The 17,809-nt window shown below is 37.7% G+C and overlaps 1 protein-coding gene across 2 annotated transcripts in view; it reads right to left on the reverse strand.

Annotated features, from left to right (window-relative positions):
• Positions 1 to 12,362, reverse strand: part of AP3S2 (adaptor related protein complex 3 subunit sigma 2) — a 55,142-nt gene extending 42,780 nt beyond the window's left edge. For both annotated transcript variants that reach the window (XM_063089219.1, XM_063089218.1), the window contains exons 1-3: positions 12,242 to 12,362; positions 8,964 to 9,055; positions 8,435 to 8,546 (exon numbers count right to left, since the gene is read on the reverse strand). In XM_063089219.1, coding sequence (XP_062945289.1) covers positions 8,435 to 8,546; positions 8,964 to 9,055; positions 12,242 to 12,310 — 273 coding nt within the window. In that variant the 5' untranslated portion in view covers positions 12,311 to 12,362. The remainder of the gene's footprint in view (positions 1 to 8,434; positions 8,547 to 8,963; positions 9,056 to 12,241) is intronic.
• Between the last annotated feature and the right edge of the window lie 5,447 nt (positions 12,363 to 17,809).

The raw sequence follows: 17,809 nt of genomic DNA on the forward strand, positions 1-17,809 counted from the left end.
GACACAACAATTGGAAAAAGGGAGCCACTCAGAGGCTGGTGAGTCATCACAAGGGACTGGTGCACAGCCCATCCCATGGGAAGTGTTTGGAACACAGGCGATAGGGAAGACAGGCCCACCTGGAGAACCCTGGGGCACAGCAAGAACAGCTGATATGTCCCCAAGCAGTACAGGACCACTCAGTGGAAACTGGTCAGGAATACAGAACTGCAGGGGGTGCAATTTGCTGCAAAGACTCAGGTCAGACTACACTACCAGGTGTACCAGATCTCATGAGACCTGGAAGTACCTATAAAGTCAACCATTAAAACCCGAGCTACACAAAAAGCCTTCCCCAGGAAATCAGTAGCAAAACAGCAATTTAGCTCAACCACAGAGTTCAAGTACTGGTCCCCACAGGAAGTTCCCCCATTTTAGAAGTAAGTAAAGGACAACAAATTAGTTCCAGTGCAGAGTTTAAGTGGTAGGAACAGCAAATAATCCAACACAGAACTGAAAGAAAAAACAAAATACCTACAGACCAGAAACAAAGTCTGATTATTAACTAGTAAAGGTCTCACATCACCAAAGAACACCTATAAAACCTAGAAGGACCAGAAGACCCCTGGGCTACCAAGCCAGGGAGCGGGGAGGGCTGGGGGCTTCAGCCATGCCCCCTGACTCCCGCACCCAGCCCAGCAATGACCACTGAGCTACTGCAGGAAGCACCCCGGGCTCTCAAGCCAGGGCAATGGGGGTCTGAGGGCCTCAGTCACAAACCCCCGACACCCGCAACCCGCCCGGCGATGACCACCAAGCCACTGCAAGAAACACCCCAGGCTCCCTGAGCTGAGGCAGTGGGGGGTGAGGGCTTCAGCCAATACATAATACCAGTGGCCACTAAACATAAAAAGATAAGCAACTTCGCTAGTATTCAGAGAAGCTCTGGAGAAAACAATGACTTTCCATTTTTTCATCCATCAGATTGGCAAATATTTAAAAACAATTCTTAATATTCAAAAGTTGGTGAGGTTATGGGGGAAAAAAACACATTCTTCTACTCTGTTAGTAGGAGTATCAAAGATAAAGTCTTTTTTTGGAGGCAATATCTATCAATTTAAAAAGCACACACCCTTATTAAAAGCATGGATTCTAATTTTAGGAATCTAATTTAGGTATTTGGAAATATGTAACCACAGCATTTGTCCACTTGTCTAACGGCTCATTTGTTTTGTTCATTTGTGAGTGTTGAGTTTTTTTTCTAACTTTATGGATAGTAATCTTTTTTGTTATATTTATTGCAAATGTTTTCTCCTAGTTCACTGGTCTTTTAACTTTATGTAGTTAAATCTGCAATCTTTTTCCTCATAGCTTTCAAAGTATAAAAATCTTCCTAAAATCCATCCTAAGGAAATTAACATATATGCATACAGATGTATGTGCAAGGATGTCATTACAGCATTATTTGCAATAGTAAGAAACTGGGGAAAACTTAGAAGCCCACAAGTAGGATATTGAATAAAATATGATGATATATCCATATTATGGAAAACCACACACCTTTAAAAAGAAAGTATGAATGTGAAAAAAGCTCCAAGACGTATTACTAAGTGATAAAAAAAGCAAGCTACAGAACTATATATATAGTATGATTACATTTTGTTTAAAAAATGCACATACACATGTCTGTGTATATACATGTATGTGCGTGTGCGTGTGCGTGTGTGTGTGTGTCTGCCTGCATTAAAAGACTTAAAAGTGGTTACCACTACAAAGGAGTGTAGTGTAGGAGACAGGTTATGAGACAGAGAGGGATGAATGCTGAGGGGGAGAACTTTTCCATCCTACTTAATAAATTCACAGTTTGAATTTTTTACATCTCAAGAATGTATTCATGCACTACTTGTATAATTTCAAAAACCTAAAACAAAACCAAAATAATATACTTGAAATTCCAAAAATAGGCTTAAATTTATATAGAAGTCTAAGTAAAGTAGGAGTAGCAAAACAATAGGATATTGAATAATTTACATCTATTATTGGAGAAAGTGAATAATGTGGATAAAAAGTAACTCAGTTCCGTGTCTAAGCATATATTGAAATAAATCTGATTTTTGTTAAAAAGCTTAAAATATCTATTTTTTAAAATTGCAAACAAATGGTTTAGAATTTTGTCCCAATTGTGACAGGAAGATAAACTTATGACTAGCAAAGCAGAAGAGCTATGTATAAAGTAGATAGTTTCAACTATACTGAAATGCAAATAGTGAATGTTATAAATTAACAAATTAAGATTTAAAAGGAAGGTTATATAATGGTGAAGAAATATTTGTGAAAATAATGATGAATAAAAGCTTACTATTCTAAAACTTCAGAATAACCATGAGTTATTAGGCCTTTTTTGAATAAAAACAATAAAAGTTTAATGTAAGATTTGAAAGAAAAAATGAATAAACAGACTTTTGGGACCTTTACAAATTATTCAAGAATGTGTATGGATAAAAAAATGGTTATAAATATCAGAGAATATACTGAAAAAGAACTGTACCCAAAGGGACTAACTGGTCTTACTAGATACGTGAGCCTATATTAAAACAATAAATAAACTAGGCCGGCCTGTGGTTCACTCGGTAGAGTGCGGTGCTGATAACACCAAGGCCACGGGTTCGGATACTACATAGGGATGGCCGGTTTGCTCACTGGCTGAGCGTGGTGCTGACAACACCAAGCCAAGGGTTGAGATCCCCTTACCGGTCATCTTTTAAAAAAAAATAAAAATAAAAATAAAACAATAATAAATAAAATAGTGTGAAACTAATGTAGAAAGAACGTAACTCAGTAGAACAAAATGAAGAGCAAAAACTAAATCCAACTATGTATTGAATGTTTATTCTGCCAATGTTTAGTGAGTGATTACTACATGCTAGGCACATACCATTCTACTCTGGGGATGCCACAGTCAACAAGTCATGTTCTCATCCAGCTTATATTCCAGTTGTGGGAAGAACAAGGAGGCAAATAAATATGATCTTTTCTATTGTCATAAGTTCTCTAAAGGAAGTAAACAGGATGTAACAGGGGTTTACTTCAGAGTGCCAGGAAAGCCTCTCTAAGGATTAACATTTGAGCTGACAGTTGATTAGAGCACAGCCTTATAACACCAAGGTCATGGGATCCCCTCACCAGCCAGCTGACAAAAAAACAAATAGAAAAAAACAAACATTTGAGCTGAGACATGAATGATGAAGTCAGTCATTCAAAGAGCTGAAGAGTGGAAAAACCTAGAAGAGAGTATTCCAGTGGACAGAACAAGTGGAAAAGCCCTGAGGCAAAAATGTAGCTGTGTTTGAAGAACAGCTAGAAGGCTGGAGTACAGTGAAGATGAGAGTGTAGGTCAGACTGAGACAGAAAGCAGCCAGATCATGTTGGGCCTTGTAGGCTATGATAGGGAATTTGGATTTCAGTCTAAACTTATTATACATTAAAGTTTCCTCAACAAGGGGAGGTAAAAATGTATTATTCACATTTAATATAATAGTTTAGAAAAAATTAGCTTGGAAAAAGTTAGTTTTAAAACAAACTCAAAATACACAGAATTACTTTTTAATTGATTACAAGGCAAACCATTATTTTATGTGCTAACGAAGAAAAAATGCTGTCAATTATAACTGTAAAAGGTCATCTATTGTAAAATACATCCTGGTTTTAGAGTTATTAAAGTGTAATAAAATGTGCATCTTGAAACGGATAAAATATTATAAACCAGGAACTAGGCTTCACTGGACAAGTGGTTCTATTATATTACAGAAGGCTGACATGGAAGAGAACATTGTATATCCACACGAAAAAAGTAGGCATGATTAATAAAAATTCAGCCATTTGCAAGGGACCTCTACTTCTGAAAAGAAATTTAAAATGACATATTCCAGTGTTGGAGCTAGGAGGAAACATAAACATATATGGTACTGGAGGCATTATAAATTAATATCATCTTTTGGAATATCTATCTAGCAATATGCATTATAATTAGAAATATTAATTCCCTTTGACCCAAGCATTGTTTTCAGCAGGATATGAACAGGCACAATAATCTGCACAAAGTGCATAAAGATTTACAGTAACTTTATTCATATTAATTTAAAAAAAAAAGAAAACAGGAACAATCAAAGTATCTAGTGTCTGTTCTCCCAGGTAGGTGCTCTGCTGCGTAGATCAGATGAGAACACTCATTTTACCTCCATTGAAATGTTCTGCTTTGACCTACTCTTGAAATATAGAAGTAGGTCACAGCAAGCTCAGAAGCAGAAAATGCAGATTCCATGTTCCTACTAGACAGCCAGAGTCCAACTGTGGTGAGCTCTAGGTTTCCAGGGACTCAGTCACATGCCCTTGCCCTCTGACCTCCCCAGAGGGGCTCTTGTAAACTCTCAGGGACACTGAAGCCAGACCATGACCCAGAAACTGTTCAGCATATCTTCTTTTGGGAGGCTTCGTCTAAAAGTGGCAAATTACCCTTTCCTTATACAGTTAAGTTTGTGCTTGTCACTCAGTTTTTCCACACCTGGCAAAAATATCATTTAGGGATATATATCACATAGTAAAGCTATAAAGCAAAGCAATGATCAACCCAGATGTTTCAGGAAGGACACAATGAGGGAGGGGGATGGAATTGAGGAGGGGCACTTAGGAGCTTCTAAGATACTAGTAATGTTCTGGGTAACGGATACATCAGTGCATGGGTGTTCATTTTAATGGCATTCTTTAAACTGTATAGGCATACTTTATGTATATTTTTTATATATACATTTCACAATAAAAATAATTTTAAAAAATGATAATCTTGCTAGGATCTGATTGGGTTGTTACTAACTAATACAGTAATCTAGAAGTACTGACATTTTAATGTTTTCTCAACAGGAAAAGAGCATTCTATTCATTTTGCTCTTTTTTCATGTTTTTAGCGGAATTTTAAGTCTTCTTCATATAGATCTTGCACACTTATTCATGCTTATCTTAAGGACCTTTTTGCTACTGTGAATGGGCCACACTTCATATTACATTTTCTAATTTATTATTGCTAAGGGAAAGCTACTAATTTGTATATGTTAAATTGTATCCGGCTACCTTACTGAACTCTATTATTAGTCCCAATTGTTCCCAGTTGATTTGGATTTTCTAGATAATCAATTAATCTATAACTTTTACATATTGTGAAGCCTAGTAAAGCCAATCCCCCATTACTACCCTTTCTCTCTCAAAATACTTTTGCATTTCTTGGCCACTCATTTTTCCTGATAAATTTTCCCTTTACTGAGTTCTATAAGATCTCTGGATGGAATTATACTTGGTTTCCCAATTGATGTATTGATTATAACCTTTGGGACTACTGTCATCTCTACTTGACTCTTCCCAACAATGGGAGAGCTTGCAGCTCCATTTGTTCCAAGTCTTCCTTTACATTTTTCCTTTAAGATTCTACAATTTTATTGGGATCAATGTCAAGTATTCCATACTAAGTTAATTTCCAAACACTATCTTTTATCACTACTGTAAATGAGATTTCATTAATCACGAATTTTCTAGCTGTTTTCACATAAATAGAAAATTCAATTTTGATGGATTTATCTCGTATTCTGCCATTTTGTTCTTATCATTTATTACTTACAATTATTTATTTTTTTAAAGATTTTCTAGGTACATAATCAGGCCATCTTACAGTGATAACTTCTCTCTCTCTTCCTCTACTATGTTACTTCATTTACTTTTTTTTTTTTATCATTTATTCCAAATATTTGTTAAAATTAGAGTAAGGAGTAAGAGATACCTTTGTTTTCGTGAACTCACTCTGGCTCTTGGTTTTAAAATTAAAATTGGTTGCTTCTAGGAAAGTAAACTAGGTGACTGGGGGAGGGGAGAAGTAGAATATTTTTCACTGTATACTCGTAGTGTGCTTTTTGAATTCTGAACTATATAAATGTAATTTCTTTAAAAAATACACAGTTTACACTAAATAAGTAAATGAGCACTTTTAATCAAATAAGAAGCATTTTTATCAGGAATATAATTTGGATCATCACTTCTCTCATCATCTACTGATGCAATCATATTAATCTTTTCTCACTGCTGTAACAGACTAAGAATTTTTCTTTGTTAAATTGATTTGCATTCTTGAGATAAATACTATTTAGGCACAATAAACAATTCGTCTAGTATGTAATACCCCTGATAGAGGAAGAATTTTAGAGCTAAAAAAGAATATCCAGTATCTTTGTAGATCAAAAAAAACCCAAATGCACAGAGGAGCCAAAAGACGAACAAAAACCCTTAAAACCAACAATAAATCTTAAATGATTTGTTTAAGGGCACACTGCCTATCAATGGGAGAGCTTAAAAAAAAAAAAGGCCATGTCTCATGACCCCCTGGTTCAACTGATCATTGGCTAAAAGTTTATTTAGTAAGTTTGCATCAATACTAATATGCAATATTTGAGTAACATTTTCTTTTTTAGAATAGGGTTTTTGGATGATAACCAATTAACTCCATAAAACACACTTAAATAGTATAATTTTTTGTTCTAAGTTTAAAAAATAATGTAATACAGAAGATTTATTGTACTTCAACATTTTTAAAAAAATTCTATTGTGAGCCCACTAGCAAGTCAGTTCTTTTTCCTTTTTCTTCTTTTTTTTAAAACATTTCTTACTTCATCCTAATATTATATTACTTAAGTGCCTTTGTGTTGATCTCATTTGGGCACTTATTTTTCGTACTCAGCTATTTCAGATATATTGGTAATATAACTATGTATATCATCCCCTAAAAATGACGTTTTCTATTTCTGACTTTTATCTTCTTTATATCAATTAGACAATTTACTGATTTTTATTGTCTTTTCAAAAATCAAATCTCTTAGTTCCTATTATTTTTACATTTTACTTATCTGATCTTCCCAAATCCAATGCACACTAAATATTTAATAAATGTCCACTAAATTATAAAGTTACATTTCTTTTTGTCTTGTTAATATAAATATCTAAAGTCCATTCCCACTAACTACATCCCAATGTTTAAAATGTATTATCACTACATTTAGTTTATTTTCAAAGACATTCTTATTATATGCACATTTCTACAGCCTGCTACAGTTTATAATGCTATAAAGTACATTGTTACATTTCAGTTCTACAACCTAATACCTCTATTTTCAGATGGTAAATTAATGACTTAAACTTAGGTTTTCTGATGCGAGATCTTGAGCTCTTTCTATTATGCCATGCTGACTCTCAATCCAATCTCACTCAGGTGTTTAGAAAGATTTTAAAAATTATCTTAGAGATAACTCTTTTTTTAGATGTTTTCATTATTCACATATTTATTTATACTTTTATGTATTATAAGTCAATATGATGTATGAGATTTTTAATAATCTTAAATAATTTTCCAAATGTAAATGATTATAAATACATAAAATAAAATTTTAAACTTGATATGTCAAGTAGAACACCACTTTTTTATAAAAGAGTCTGGTGTACTTGAAACAAAAATATGTACTCAAAATTTCCATTTATTTGTCCCTGGGTATATTAAATTTGGCTTCTTTATCTTAACAAAACATATATAGTTATAAGCATTTAAAGTTTATATTTTATAGCTAGAGAATTTTCTTTTCCATAATTGTTGTTAATTAGGTTTTCAATGTAAGCTTCTATTTGAGTGCTTTCTACCTATGGGGCTTATTTAAGACACTTAAAAGAAGCCCACCTAGAACCTCATATATAAAATGAAGAAACTGTACTAAATTAATGGTTCCCAAGCTAGGGTCCCTACACATTTCAGTTTTCGTGACAGTAATGAAAACAATCTGTAAGAAACTTCTAATTTTTAAAAAGCCTAACAAAAATCATGTTTACCTACACTAAGATTGTTTTGACTAAAGCATCAAGTTTCTTTGCTTTAGGCTAGAATTATAAGTGAAAATAAAAAGTATAAATTTTTAAAATGTCACTTTGTTTGATAGTTGGAAGAAAAAAATCAAAACGTGAAAACCAAGGATAGTGCAAGGTCTGGGTAGAAACCAGTAAATCCAAAAGCTCTGAGTCTTTGAGGGTTGCTCAAGAACTTTCCCAGAGCACCATCTGGTGGACATCTGGCAACTTTTACCAATGCCAATAAAGAGACTGACAAAATTATCTACAGGTTAGTTACTCAAAAATTCCATGCCAGGGCCAGCCCATGGCTCACTTAGGACAGTGTGGTGCTGATAACACCAAGGCCACAGGTTCGGATCCCTATATACGGATGGCCAGTGAGCTCACTTGGAGAGTGTGGTGCTGACAACACCAAGTCAAGGGTTAAGATCCCCTTACCGGTTCATCTTTAAAAAAAAAAAAAAAAAAAAAAAAAATTCCATGCCATCTCTCTAAAGTAGCTGCCATCATTAGCTGATACACATACCTGGATGAGGTCCAAGATCCCAAGTTCACTCTCTGATGAATCCACACAAAATACAAAGTAGAGGGTAGCATAGTGCCGATAAATCAGTTTGTAGTCAGAGCCTCCAATCAAACTGTGAAAGATGAGAAACATTTAAATACCTATGTCTTAATTAAACACATCAAAAAGAACCCCTGTGCTAAGGAATGAGAAAGGGCCCAATAGAAACGGGGAAACCAAATGCCTAGAAGCAGGCCATTTCTACCAGGTGAATGGCAACCAATTTGGTACAGGTATCTAAAGCCACTTTACCTCACCCTTTCTCCTGCCTATCCGCCCAGGAACCAAACATAAAGGAGCAATATCTGAAGCACAATAATTCAACTGCTTCCCGAAGAGAACTGGATCTCTCCCTGAGCAGATCATGCTAAGACCAGTTCAAGTTGCACTGGGTACCCACCTGACACTTGAGTACTGCCAGAAGAAACAATAATGATGAAGGCCACCCAAAAGGGAATATATGGGGAGAAAACTAAAGCTGACAGTTTACCTTCCACCCTCCAAGAAGTTACAGATGTTGTCATCCCGCTTGAGGACTAGATGGAAAGTCTCCCGAACAATCTGCTGTTGAATTTCTTCTGGCTATGGAACAAAAAAAATAAAGCAACTCAGTGGACAAGTCTGAAAAATTACCCCCCATCAATGGGAATGGACAGGGAGAAAAGTGCTTCCAACCTGGGAAAGAGCTGAACACTTAATACTAGTTTCCAGGAAAGATAAAAATGATAAGTAGAAAAAATAGAGTAAATGTATGGAAAAATGGACGAGTCTCTGCTATCTTGGTATATTAACCAAGATATCTATGTCACTATTACTGTCCTATAGGTAAGCTGATATTTAAACAAAAAAAGAATTGATAAACTCTCAAAGTCAAAGAATAATTACAAGGCCTGATCCTGAAATATTATGTCTTCCCCTGGAAAACATCTATGCCAAATAAATAACAAATCCCAACAGGTCTACCACTTTAAAAAGGTCAAGATATAATCATGTACATGTTTTAAAAAACTGAACTTGCCATCTTTTGCACTGGTAATAATTAGGTGCTACATATAAGATGCTGTGTTACTCACCAACAAGGTATTATTGAAAAAGTTCTCTTTACACATTAGAATCTGAACAATCACACAGCCACAAATAAAATTTCTTTTCTCACTTACTACACACATGAGAACGCTCAACTGTGACAGAATCACTTGATAACTCACATTAGATTTCTTATACATGAGTTTCATAATAAGTATGATAAAAAAGGATGATGGGAGGGAGAACCAGTCAGTCATTAAGGCAGAATGTAATTAAAAGCTCTAAACCAGCACTTTGCAGATCTTAATGTGCAGTGAGTCAGGCAGGAATTTTGGTAAAATGCAACTTTTAATAGGTCTGAGTTAAGTCCTGAGACTGCAGTTCTAACAAGTTCCCAAGTGATACCAATGCTGCTGGTCTGGGGATCACACCTTGAGCAGCAAAGCATAAGAAAACCCTCAGATTGGACTTGCCTAGAGTCAGAAAATAGATTCAAGTAATTTTAATCCCTTTCTTTCTACAGTACTGCATTTAGGTTTGAAATAGAGAGAGAGAAAAAAAAAAAACAGGGAAAATATCATTGTGGGGAAATTACTTTGACTCAGCTAAATGGATGAATGAAAACTTGCTAGTAACAGGTCACTATAAATTCGAGTAAATTGATCATTATTTTTCTGGTTTCCATTTAAAGAACACACAAAGCTCACAGATGCCAGAATGCTGTAAAGAATTAACTCTGTGTGCTGTATTCTGAAATACAAAACATGCTAAGCATCAGCACTTCTTTAAACTGACAAAAACATCTTTTGAACTAAAGCCTTTTATCTGACCCTAGGGGGAAGTGGTATGAAATGGTGAGTCTACCTAATTTCTAGTTAACCAAAAGATAAACTTATTTACATGCCTCTGGTATCTTAATAACCTTTACATCTTTTGGTTCTCTGCAGTTTACAAGGTACTCATAAGCTCATGAGGTTCTTATAAAAATCCTATGATCTCCAAAGATATACAAATGGTCAATAAGTACATGGAAAAAATGTTCAACATCATTAGTCATCATAGAAATAGAAATCAAAACCACAATGAGATACCACTAAAATGCCTTTAATAAAAAAAGACAGATAACCAAAGTTGGTGGGAATGTGGAGAAATTGGAATCCTTATACACCACTGATGGAAATGTAAAATGGTGCAGCCACCTGGAAAACAGTTTGGCAGTTCGTCAAAATGTTCACCATAGATTTACCATATGACCCAGCAATTCTACTCCTAGGTATACAACCAAGAGAAACGAAAACATACATCCACACAAAAACTTGCACATGAATATTCATAGCAGCATTATTCACTAGAGCTGAAAAGTAGAAACATCAACTTATGAGTGGACAATCAAAATATAGTATGTCCATACAATGGAATATTATTGGGCAATAAAAAGGAATGAAGAACTGATACATGCTACAACATAGGTGAATCTCGAAACCATTACACTAAGTGAAAGGTAACACAAAAGACCACATATTGTATAATTCCATTTATATGCAACGTCCAGAACAGGGAAACTCAGAGAGAAAGAAATCAGGTAATTGGTTACCTAGGGCTGGGTAGTTGAGGGAGAAATAGGGAGTGATTGCTAATGGGTAAAGGTTTCTTTTTGGGATGATGAAAATATTCTAAAACTGACTGTGGTGATGGATGTACAGCTCTATGAACACACTAAAATCCACTTAATTATGTTACTTAAATGGTATGTGACTTATATCTCCATAACCCTGTTAGAAAAAAATGGGGAGAAAATTCACACACACACAAACACAAATACAAATAGAATAGTTATACTGAATGCTCATGTTTTTTTTACCTCGATGTAATCTATTTAATAAAATGTAATCTAGCTTTAAAAACCCCATGAAAAGAGTAAAATTATTTTTTCATTTCTATTTGACAAGAGGAAATAAAAGTCTGAAAAAGGTTTATTAACTTGTCAATAGACACAAGGCTAGAAAAGGAAGACCTGAGACCTGAACGTAAGTTTTCTGACTCTTTCCCCTCTTCGATTTCACCAGTCCCCTCAGTTACGTAACATTCTGAAAGCTAGCCACGAAGAAATAAAATATTGGGGGGTAGGAGTCAAATAATGTTTTCGTGTTTTTCCGGAGAAACAGTTTTGGAAAATGCAAATTCACATGGTCATTTATTGAGCCCTCACGCGGCAGCATTTATAACTTCTCAACATTATTCCACTTTTAAACTTTCTTCAACGTTACAGTGAAGGGTATCTAGTCTCTGGGCAGTCCCAGCCAACACCGAAGCAAAATAATTCCAATAAAAAACTTTCCAGACCCACTGGTAAAACAAAAACTCTAAGAAGCTAGATGTTTCTTCCTCCTCGCGAAACTGCAGTCAACAACCAAAAAGATAAGAGAAAGTGACTTCAATCATTCAAGTTCTCGATGAGGTACACTCCCCCACCGTCGCTCATACCTGGTACCCTGAGACCCAAAGGAAACTGTCACAAAATGTCTCAGAAATGTTGGGATCCAGAAAGGGATCAGAGAGAGCGCGGAAAGGGGGCGTGGGACAGAAGGACTAACACCAGCCCTCGTTCAGGGAAAGAGGTTAAGTAGTGTGAGGGTCATGCACGGTTCACGAGCCCGAGGTCGTCAGCGAACTGCGCCCGCGAACCCGAGGGGTCGGGGGAGGGAAGAGGGCGCGGGTGTGGCGAAGCCGGGCCGCACTCACGAAACGCTGGTAGAAGCGGACCAGCCGCGGCTTCCCATGGTTGTTGAAAACCAGTATCGCCTGAATCATCTTAGCCTGCCACGCTTCTCTCCGAACAGGCAGTTCCCAGAAAGCATCTCCTTCCGCCACAGCACGGGCACTTCCGGTGGGTGCGCGGCTGAGAGCGGCACTCGGAAACTTGCCCCGGCGCCCAGGGGCCCGAGCACCAAAGGGTCCGGACTCTCTGATGACCTGGAGAGGGCGGCGGGATCGCCTGCGGAGGGCAGGTGCAGATACCAAAGAGCGTCGTCACCTCGGCCAGCGTCGGTTGCCAGTCAGCCTGGCCAGGACGCAAATCCGGAGCTGTGTCCCTCGCCCTGACCGACTGCTGGCCCCAGAATCCCGGGCCTGGCGCAAAGCCGAGCTTGTCGGAAAAGCAGGTCCAGAAGCAGAAACTCCCACCAGCAGCCACGCTGCCAAGTCAGAGGCAGCGGGGGCTGGTCTTTTTCTCACCGCTCGATGTTCGCACCCAAACACACAATCTTGCTTTCCCCTTAACGCTCGCAGAACGTTTCTTGGTGTGGAGACGCCAGTTTATTTAGCCATTCCTCGGTTAGGGAATATTTAGCTCATTTTTATTTTTCAGTATTACAGACAATGCTGCAGTGAATTATACAGATGTCTCCTCTTGCTGGTGGGCTGTTTCTCCATGATAGATGGTGGTGAATGGTGGAATTAAGGGACCTTTAATGCAATTCCATTTAAAAGTTACCGGCGATCCCAAATTGGTAACGTTCTTGTTTTTGTTTTTTCTTAATGACCTAGTGTGAGTAAGGTGGAGCACGTCCGTACCCTGCGGAGGGAGCTGTGGATGGAGCTGCAAATCTATCCAGAGGACTGTTTGCCAATAGTATTAAAAGCCTTTACATATGTACAGCCTCAGCGTTTCCAGCCCCAGAATTTGTAACAAAATGATTGTGATGTGTAAAAAGATTTAGCCTCAAAAAAGTACATCTCAGCAGTGCTATCACAGGGAAAAACGGGAAGCAATCTAATAATTCCAAAATGAGAAATTGGTGAAATGCATCGTTCTACATGCATATGAGAAATATTAAACAGCTATTAAAAAGCATGCTGTGAAAGACTCACAAGGAAATGTTCATGGCATAGCTGTTAAATGAAAAGATTACACAAAGTATGTACAGGGACAACCCTCTTTGAGCAAGATTGCAAGTAAATACACCAAAATATGAATTATAACTGTATCTGATGGAATGTCAGTGTCAGAGTGTTTGTTTAGCACAGGGCCCTGGAACATTACCCTAATTCAAATCCTGGCTCTGTCAACTGCTTGGTCACTTTAGGCGAGTTTCCTGATCTGTAGAACAAGCATAGTATCAGTTTCCTTAACTGTAAAACTGGAAAATGATTCTACTTACCCCAGACAGTTGCTAATAAACACTAAAGGATTTAATATTTGTAAGTGCTAGGAACACGGCATGGCACATAATTGAGTGAAATAAATCAAATCATTGCATAAGTGATTTTGAACATCTTTGGATGGTGGGATTATAGATTTTTTTTCCCAAATAAATTGGAAGAAATTTATTTTGTAGACAATTTTTTAATAAATAAAAATCCAAAGGCAATTGCACTGAAACTTGACAGAATGTTTCAAATGTTAAGAATATCAAGGAAAATTCTAAAACAGAATAATAAGGAGGAACTAGCACTACCAACCACTAAAGCCTACTATGATGGTTCAAAGTAATTATAGGAAGACTTATTGAAATATTAGATAATTTGGGCATAAAATAATTTTAATGTGATGTAGGAAACATCATAACACGACAGTGGAAAGGAACTCAGTACATACTGTTAGGATAACTGGTTAGCAATTTGAAAATAAGCAGTTAAGTATAAAACCAGATAATAACCAAAATGGAAAACAAAATTAAATATCTAATACCTGAAAAGAGAATACGTATTGGCTTAAAAGCAATAAAAACCATAAAAAGTCAACAGATATGTCTATATAAAGATTTTAATTTGCTTGTAAAAATAATTTTTTAAATGGAAAAACAGTTGTTAAAATATGGAAAATGGTTATATTTAAAATATAAATAATTCTGATAAAAAAAGATAAGACCCCCAATAGATAAATGGGCAAAGGAACTGAGTAACAAAAAAGGAAATACGTCTAGAAAGTGAAAAAAACCTTTAAGCTCACTTTTATAAAAGGGGGAAAAGGCAAATTAAAATATATTAAAGTATTATTTTCACCTTATCAAATATCACTTTATCAGCACCGCACTCTACCGAGTGAGCCACAGGCCGGCCCTCAAATATCACTTTAAAAAATGTTTTCATACCTAATTCTGGCAAGGGTAGGATGAAAATGGTTGTCTCCTACATTGCTGGTGAACTTATAGTGTAGAACGATCCTTTTGGGAAACAATTTGGCAATATAACAAGAACTTTACAAAAAATTCCTAGATTCCCAATAATCTGACTCCTGGGAATCTGTTCCTAAAGAAATAACTCAAAAATATAGTGTGGCAGGGGGAGAGTTGAGGGAATCATGATTTTCAACATTTTCTGAACATTTGCTTATACTCGCTAAATATTATCTAAATATTTGCTAAATATTATCTAAATAACGATCAACTTAAATATTCAAAAATTGGACCATGATAGAACTATCCAATGATAGTCAATCTTAAAAAAAGATGGTTATAAAGACTGAGTAGCAACATGGAAAGTGATTATGTAACATTAATTGAAAAAGTAATAGCAAATTTTATGTGTAGGCATAGTGTTACAATAACTATGTATATAAATGGGATGTTAAAAAACCAAAACACTAAAAATTATAAACATGACTAGTGAAATTATAGTTCTTTTTTTCCATTTAAATATGAGGGGTCTTCAAAAAATTCATGAAAAGATTCATATTATCTTTTAATTCCATTTTCCCATGAACCTTTTGAAATACCCTCCTATATGTTCCAAATGAGTTGCTATTTATGGAGATTAGTTTAATCCCTCAAAAATTTTTCACGTATGAATGGAAGCTCAGAGGATCTGCTTGGGTCAATCTGGGGATATAAAATAACCGTCCTTTTCCATCATTAGGCCCAGGGACAGGAACCAAGCTGGCCATTAGAGGAAATACAGAAATTCAGATGGACAGAGGAGGAAAAGGACCTCCCAGTAAGAGCCCCAGCAAAGCAATGGAGGTGGAGGGTGGCTTGCTCCAGGAATGGCGAGCCCCTCCACCAGACCAAGACAGCCTGTTTCCAAAACTATGTTTCTCAGAATAGCTATTTCATGAGACGCTCACATGAAAAACAGAAGAAAGTGTTCTATGGTCAAATAAATATGGGAAATATGTAATCATACCCTGTCTTGAAGAGTTACAATAAATATTAACATATTAAAAGCTCTGAGAAATCCTACAGGAAAGAAATGTTTGCGTTTATTTCATCTAAAGTTGCACCAACAAATTGGACCGTAGAAACACCACCACCACTTTTTTTTATTTCAACCTGGGGGAGATGCTTCAGGCTGCTCTGGAATACAGCCCAGAGCTCATAAAGATGAAGGGAGCAGAGAAAGGAGGGCTGTGACACTGTGATGAGCTCTGAGTTGTGTTAAAGAACTTGAACTTTTCATTTGGGGAGTAATGGACCCCAGTGTGGTTTCAGAAAGCTGCCCTTGGCAGCCACATGGGAGACCCTGGGGAACCCTGGAAGCAGGGTTTCAGCCCCTGCCTCATTTCTCTGACCTGCTCCTTCCTCAGCTCCCCACAGATGTATCTACCAAAGTTCCTACTCGTTGGCTAGGCCTGTCCTAATGCCTGAGCCAGTCCTGATCAGGGCAGGAGGTACAGCGAAATCAGGAGCTTTGGGCTTCATCATCTGCTGGGGAGTCTGTGACAGTTTTGCTATCATGGGGTGTTCTATCCAGGGTGCCAGGATGAGCCCTGTGTGCCCATGCAGCCTGAGCCATAGCAGCTTTCCAGTCTCTCCCTTCCTAGTCCAAGATAAGAGGATTTTGTCTCAGTTTCCCTGCCTGCTGAGCCTGGAACCCTGTCCTTATCCTCTATCCACTTGGTTTTTCCTTCCTCAGGGGTCTGGTTTCAGCTCCCTACACTCCATAGGCACAGGCGAGCAGGTCACCCAGAACCATAACACCACTGCTTACACAGCATGGCACCTCCATTCACCCAGAATCTGGGCACATTCTTGACCCCTTCCCTCTCCCAGGTCCTGTTGATTCTGCCTGCTGAATGCCCCTCAAACCACTATCTTCTTCCCATCTCCCCTGCCACTGCTGCAGACCAAACCACTCCAGCCTCTAATCCAGACAATTGCAACAATCTCCTAAATGAGCTCATTGCTTCCAGTTTCTTGGCAGTCAAGTGATCTTTGAAACATACAGATCAGATCTCATTACTCTCCATGGGATCACTAGCTCCAGCATATTATGGATAAAGTCTTCAAATTCTTAATGTGCCTGAAGATGCCATGCCCAGTCTCCAGCCTCATCTCAAACACGCCTCCTCCCCACCCATTCTCTGAGCTCCAGCCACAATGGCCTTTCCCTTTCTGAGGCCCCTCCAAGATCCCAAGCCCTTTTCGTTGCCTCAGAACTTCCCCCATTGACACATTGACACACCAGGCCTCCTTGTTTGGAATGGTGGTCTGCCCATATGAGTTTGCCATACCCTTGGCCATAGTGCTTTGGACAGCAGGATGCCCCCACTGGGTGCCTGTAACTCCAGTCAGTGACCACAGTTCCCCTCCTGCTCACCTCCCTTACCACCCCCATGGTTGAGGTCCCAACATGACCTGCTGCTGAGCCAGTCCCCTTCAGACACACGACACCAGTGAGGTGGCCACTACATCCTCTGGACCCTGTATCCAAGATCCTTCTGTAGGCCAAGACCCTTCTGTAGCAGGGGATAGTGGAAGGAGCATAAGCTTTGCCTTTGACAGTTCTGGTTTTGAATCCTGGTTCTACCACTTATTAGCTGCGTAACTCAGCAGGTTGCTTAACCTCTCTGAGCCCCTTTTCCTCCTTTATAACATGCAGATAGAGACACAATAGCGCAGTAGTTAAAAATGTGGGCTTTGAAATCTGACTGCGCGGATTTAAATTCCTCTCTCCTCTATATACTATCCGTGAAGCCTCTCATATGAGCTTCAGTCTCATATGGAAAACATAGGGATAATAACCATATGTACCTTCCATGTTGTGAAGATACAAGGGTACTTCAAAAAGTTCATGGAGAGATTCACATTATCTTTTAATTCTGTTTTTCCATGAACTTTTTGAAGTACCCTCATATTGCAAGTGCTTAGCACAAGTGCTAGCAGGAAGCAGTCAGTGGCTGTAATTACTACTATGGAAAGCATGTGGCACTGTGTTTGACACATTAGGGGGACTCAATAATTACTTCACCACTACTTCCTCTTTTCCCCAAGTGAAGCAGGATCGATATGCCACCAAGTCTTTAGGACATGAAGATTTCAACTCAGATCTCATCACAGGTCTACATGGGGGCACACTACCCAACACGGCGAT

Source organism: Cynocephalus volans, chromosome 3 (assembly GCF_027409185.1).
Source record: "Cynocephalus volans isolate mCynVol1 chromosome 3, mCynVol1.pri, whole genome shotgun sequence".
Lineage (NCBI taxonomy): Eukaryota > Metazoa > Chordata > Mammalia > Dermoptera > Cynocephalidae > Cynocephalus > Cynocephalus volans.